This window comes from Myotis davidii, unplaced genomic scaffold (assembly GCF_000327345.1).
Source record: "Myotis davidii unplaced genomic scaffold, ASM32734v1 scaffold580, whole genome shotgun sequence".
In the NCBI taxonomy this organism is placed as follows: Eukaryota; Metazoa; Chordata; class Mammalia; order Chiroptera; family Vespertilionidae; genus Myotis; species Myotis davidii.
Window position 1 is genome coordinate 2,415,856 of NW_006293313.1, and position 6,486 is coordinate 2,422,341.

The window sequence follows — 6,486 nt, forward strand, 5'->3', positions numbered from 1 at the left end:
GAGTTACACATATGTTGATATATGGACTTTGTTGTACATTTCTTATGTCCATTTTAATCTACAGCATCTTCCCACATTGTCCTTTTTCTTTTCATGATACCTAATCAATTGTTCTGTATAATCTGCATTTTGAATTTATCTGATTTTTTTCATTGTTTTCTATTTCCTGTAAGCTGAAAGATAGATCTAAAGATTTGTTTAAATTAAAAACATTTTTGGGCACCAGCATTTATGATTGATGCTGTGTATATCATAATGCATTATATCTGGAGTCACAGATCTGATTGTCCTACTCTTAGTGGTGCTGAGATTGATCAGTGAGTAAAGCGGTGACAAATCTAATCATTCTATTATAAAGTTTATTTTTTCCCTTATAAGCAACATGTCATCTGTGGTACAGTGCTTTGACTCTAAGTACAATATAGTGTTTTTTAAAAAATATATTCTTCATTGATTTCAGAGAGGAAGTGAGAGGAAGGGAGAGATAGAACATTAATGATGAGAGAAAATCATTGATTGGCTGCCTCCTGCATGCCCCTCACTGGGGATCAAGCCCACAGCCCAAGCATGTGCCCTGACTGGGAATTGAACCGTGACCTCCTGGTTCATAGGTCGATGCTCAATCACTGAGCCATGCCAGTTGGGCAGTACCGTATGATTTTGATAATTATTATTTAGGGTAGTGTGGTTGCCTAAATGCCATCAGTAGGGTTGTTATGAATCGTAAACATTTGTCATTTATTTGCTTTCAGCATTTGAACCTTTTCCTGCATTTGGCAAACCCTTCAATTTGTGAGTCAGTGCCTTCCTTTAAAAATGTTAGATGCTTTATTACCAGCCCCCTTTTTATCTCAGACATTGATAGGTTCCATCAGTATAATATGCCTACCTCCAATTTTGGACCAGAAGCTAGTCATATTGAAGAAGATGGTACTGCACACAATCCACTCTGGTGATGGGTGGTAGCAGTAGCCATTCTTGTTTAGTTTTAGAAGCATCAGAAACAGCGGTTCTAAGTGTGCCATTCATCCAATGTCTAGACCAGGTGTGGACTCGAGGGCCACAATGGGTTCTTAAACTGGACCGGAGGGCCGGACCAAAGCATGGATGGTGTGTTTGTGTGAACTAATATAAATTCAAAGTAAACAGCATTACATACAAGGGTACATAAAAGGGTACGGTCTTTTTTTTCAATAGTTTTATTCATTTCAAACGGGCCAGATTCGGCCCGCGGGCCATAGTTTGCCCCGGCTGACCTAGACTGTTGGTTGTGTAAGCTACGACATCTGGGCACAGACATTGGGCAGGTTGAGACATACTCTTAGGTTTATTCTTGGCTATGTGGCCTTTAAAAGTTTAGTTCCTTGCTGTTCTGGAGATACTTTTTAAAAAAATCTTTTTTTTTTTTTTTTTTGCTTAGGTACCTATAATTTGTTTTCCTTCTTAATAACTAATAACTCCAAGAGAGACACTTCGAAGGAATAATTTAGATCGGGGGATCCAGTGTGTTCCTAGGTCCTCCTTAAATCTACAGTTACATTTCTCTACCCCTTCTTAGTTTTTAAAAGTCATCGTATATTTATATTCTCATTTCTTGTTCTTTTTTTTTTTTTAAATATATTTTATTGATTCTTTACAGAGAGGAAGGGAGAGAGATAGAGAGTTAGAAACATCGATGAGAGAGAAACATCGATCAGCTGCCTCCTGCACATCCCCCACTGGGGAAGTGCCCGCAACCCAGGCACATGCCCTTGACCGGAATCGAACCCGGGACCTCTCAGTCCGCAGGCCGACGCTCTATCCACTGAGCCAAACCGGTTTCGGCTCATTTCTTGTTCTTTGAGGTGTAGTTTGTTATCGATTGTCAACTCTTAGAAATAATCAATGCTTTTTTGAGGTGGGAGAATTTTGAAGAGTTTATTAACATCTAGTGCAATAGCATCTATTGCACTGACTGAATTTTGGCCATGTGCATTTGTTAAAATTTTAATTAAAAACTTTTCAAGTGGCCACATAACTTATGCCAATACATGGCCTTTGAAGTCTCCATCATCCTTTCCAACCTTTTCACATTTCTTCTCTCCTCCTTACATCTCATCCTTCCATCAGTTCTATAAATGTTGAAAAAACCCTCATAGCAGTTCTTCACTCTATTGGAAAACATTCTCTGCACCTGCTCCTTCCTTTTGATCTGGCTTCTTCTTGCACACCTTTTACATCTTGGCTTAGACATTACTACTTGTACATAACTTCTCTTTCTTGACTGGTCAGCCAGGTTAAGGTCCTTGGTCACATACTCTCATCAGCCCTGCAGCATTTGCTTTGCAGCTGTGATGAGTTATTTAGAACACTTTCTGTTATAAGTGGGAAACCCAACTCAAAAAGGAAAAAAGAGACTTAGTGTCTCCTATTATAGAAAAGCCCAAGTTTGGGTCTGATTCAGGTATGGCTGCATTCAGAAACAAGTTTCTATTCCGTTTTGTTACCTTCATGCTCAGATTTCACATGGCAGTCTTCACGAGTTCTAGGTTTCCATCCTCTCAAGTTCAAATCTAGTGGTAATAGAAACTATAAAAACATGAAGGTTTTATATCCTAGCATGTCTTTTTGAAGACTGGGTCAGCAATGCTAAATTAGTAGAGGCAAGCTGAAACCCTGTTATATACCTGATATATAAAATATTGAGATAAAAACCTTTTATTGAAAAATAAAAGCAAAATTTACCATACATATCATATGAATGCCAGTTTAACTTAATAAACTCTTCATGCAGTTTAGTTATTTGTTCCCTTGTAGGCAACAAATAGCAAGCTCAGTCTTTCCAGAAAAAAATGAAGCAGCTCAATAATTGAATTTTTGAGAAAGCAGTTTATAGACAGTTACAACCAAATGCAGATTTGAGCAGGATAGGAGATTCTTAGGAACATTTCCCCTGTTAAACCTTTATGTACATTCTTAAATTCAAACTTGGTGACTGAAGTTAATGTTTCATAGAAATTCACTGACAACTATAAAACATTAAGCAAAAGCTCAAAAATACATTCAGTTCTTATAAAGCCTTAAGTATTTGTCACCTCTTAGTATCACCTTTATAGATTAAAGCAAGACAGGGACTGCTAATCACATATCATTGCCTCTGGTAGCTGCATGAAAACAAGTGTCCTTGAAGAAGCGTACTTGTGTTACGCTAGCAAAACATAAGAATTTGGTACTTTCTGTGCCCTTGTGGGGTGGCTGTTTGCAGGAGGACGCTGTCCCTTCCTGCGGGGGCAGCTGTGGGGATGAGGACACAGTGCTGTGGGTGACAGCTGACTGCAGGTCATAACCAATAGCAAAAGCTTAAAGGTGGCCCGTGGGGTGGAGGGCTGGGGTTGAGGGGGACTGAGGTTCAGACCCAAGAGGAGGTTGGGGAGAGGACATGCAGCAGTCTCAATGAAGGACCGACATGGGTAGCAACACAACGCTCTGGCAGGGCAGTGCCCAGAGCAGCCAAGTGCTGCACATGTTCCACGGCTCCATGGGGAAACTGCAGCGGCAGCTGTGCAAGGGCGCATTTACCATGTTCAAGCGCATTCCTATGTTTGAGAATGACTTCATACAGATCAGCAAAAGAGGAGAAGTGATTGATGTGCACAACAGTATGCAAGTGGTTACTGTGGGCATTGCATATACCAGCCCCAGCCTCACAATACCTGACGTCATGCTGCTGGCACGACCAGCTGTCAGCTGTGCAGTCTTTGCCAGACATGATCAACACACCCAAGGAAGGGGTCTCAAGTCAGTGAAGACCTTGGAACTGACCAGGCTTCTTCCTTTGAAGTTTGTAAAATTGTCTGTTTACAGTCATGAGAAAAAACAGCTCCACTTGAAGCTTGCCACTGGCTGCTCTTTTTACCTACAATTATGCTCCCCTTCAGATGCAAAAGAAGATGTGTTTGCACACTGGGAAAACCTGGTGTTGTTCCTGAGACCACCAGAGGATGCTTATAGTGGTACCCGAGTTGTATCCGCTTGGGACTCGATGGACATACCTGTGTTGGAGGCAGAGGACAGGAAGAGCCCAGGAGTAAGTTTTTGCAGAGAGTCTCAGAGAGGGGCCCGAGTGCTTCGAGAGAGCAGCTGGAGGCTCCCAGACTGCTCTCTTAGGCTGCCTGGGGAAACTGCATGTGGAAGGACTCAGGCCAGTAGAACCACTATGTGGAGACCTTGCTACATTTGGGAGGTCCCGAGTGCATCTGAATATCCAACATACCTTAGACCCTGTACCTGATGTTGAAATGCCGTTGACAGCATTCTGACTGTCCAGTCTGTTCTGAAACACATACTGCTGTGGACTCAGGCAGTCTGATCTGCTGTGGGACATTTTTAACTATGAGAAAGCCCTTTCTTTATTTGAGCCATGAACTGATATTTGCCTAAATCAGTGGCATTGCAGCATGCATTGCACACAGGTGCACAGTTTGTTAGTAGCTCTCAGAATGTAGGATGGACATAGCTTTTGACTAGTGGTTTACCTTTAGGAATCTGTTTTGCAGAAATTATAAAACAAGTATATAAAGCAGTGATGGTGAACCTTTTGAGCTCGGTGTGTCAGCATTTTGAAAACCCTAACTTAACTCTGGTGCCGTGTCACATATAGAAATTTTTTGATATTTGCAACCATAGTAAAACAAAGACTTATATTTTTTATATTCAATTTATATATTTAAATGCCATTTAACAAAGAAAAATCAACCAAAAAAATGAGTTCGCGTGTGTCATAGGTTCGCCATCACTGATATAAAGTAAAAGTGTGAGGATGCTCACTGGTGAATCACACTAGTAATCTCCCTGGCACTGAAATTGTCCAACTTCACCTGGTCCACAGGTATTCTCAACACTTCTTTCTGGTCACACGAACAATTCGGGGTCCCTTTCTCACAACTCTCAGCACATAGGAATCCACACTGGTTTCTGGCTCCACCATCTAGTTACCTTTACTGATGTTGCTTCATGGTACCCTGTACCTCTGAGGAAAGTTAAAGTCTGAGAGTGTGCCAATAGCCCTCAAAGCTCTCAGGTTTCCCAAATAGCTAATTATTTCTACTCCTGCCCCTATGTTTATCCTTCTGGGCAGGTTTGAAAACAAAACTCCCATGTTTGTCCCCCTAGATCTACCTGAATCTCCCTTCTCCAACAATCCCATGGAACCAAAAGGCTTAAGCTTTCCTCAAATCCTATCAGTCGGAGGAGGACCCTCCTTTCCACTTATGTGATATTGTTATGCATGGTGGCCAGAGCTACAGTATTTTATGCTGAAAGACAGAATAATAGATTTTTAAAAAATTCCTTTTTTTCTGGATTACTCTGTACTTTTGCAAATGTGGTCTTGCTAAAGAGGTTATGCAAGTCAGCTTTAAGACTCAAAGCGGGAAGGAGGGGAATGGGGACATCTGTAAGAGTGTCAATAATAAAAAAACGTTAAAAAATAAGACTCAAAGCAGGGTCAATGTTCCCTTTCTTCTAGGAAATCAGTAAATATTTGAGGACACGGATTTTCTGTGAAGATTAGCTGATAAAAAGCAGGCCAAGTCCTTAGCACTGTGTTCACCACATAGTGATCACAGTGCTGTGATTTCTGCTATGTTGGCTGCTATGATTGCTGTGGTATTTCAAGGACATTAAAGGGGAACTTCCCAATCATTTGTTAGAAGTAAAAATTTCAGGGAATGCCTTTAAATATTATTTTGGATCTTGGCTTTCTCAGAATTGTGTAATCTTTTCTCTCATTCTCTATAAAAGCTCTTTAGATTTCAGTGCGTTCCTCTGAACATATCCTGCACGCATGCACTTGCCCCCTGGGCCCTCTGCCTTTATCCACACCTTGTATTTTCCCTGTCCTTATTTCCCTCTATATTCCCTCTGCATATGTATATTCCTTGTGCATACTTTTTCTCTTTGCAAGCACTCTCTTAATCTGAACAACCAGAAGCTGAGCTGGAGATGAATAGTCTGCACTCAAGGAAGATAAATCATTTAGAGATGTTAATTGAGAGAAGTTCAGATAAAGTGCATTGGCAATTCAAGTAGGAAGAAATCATTTGTAGTAGGAGATGATGAAAGAGGTAGCTGTTGAGCTGAGTTTTGAAGGATTATAGCATCTAGATGTGTCTAGCTGAGAGAGGAAGGGTGCTTTATTATTTTTTTCTTCAAAAGAAACAATTTAAAAGCAGCTCGATTGTGAGTGCATGTTTGAGTAACAGCTACTTTTATTTATTTATTTTTTAAAAATATAGTTTATCGATTTTTTACAAAGAGAAGGGAGAGGGATAGAGAGTTAGGTTGCCCTTGACTGGAATCGAACCTGGGACCCTTCTGTTCGCAGGCCGACACTCTATCCACTGAGCCAAACTGGTTAGGGCAGTGACAACTACTTTTTTTTTCTTTTTTCTTTTCAAGGCCAACAAAAATTTGGTTGCCTCCCCGCCCAGAAAATTGGGAGAGAGC

At 40.8% G+C, this 6,486-nt stretch overlaps 1 protein-coding gene across 1 annotated transcript; it reads left to right on the top strand.

The window, feature by feature from the left end:
* The first annotated feature begins 3,410 nt into the window (after positions 1-3,410).
* LOC102770404 (protein FAM71C-like) lies at positions 3,411-4,270 on the top strand. The gene has a single exon (XM_006767038.2). The coding sequence runs from the start codon at positions 3,446-3,448 to the stop codon at positions 4,268-4,270; it is 825 nt and encodes a 274-aa protein (XP_006767101.1). The 5' UTR covers positions 3,411-3,445.
* Positions 4,271-6,486: the final 2,216 nt, after the last annotated feature.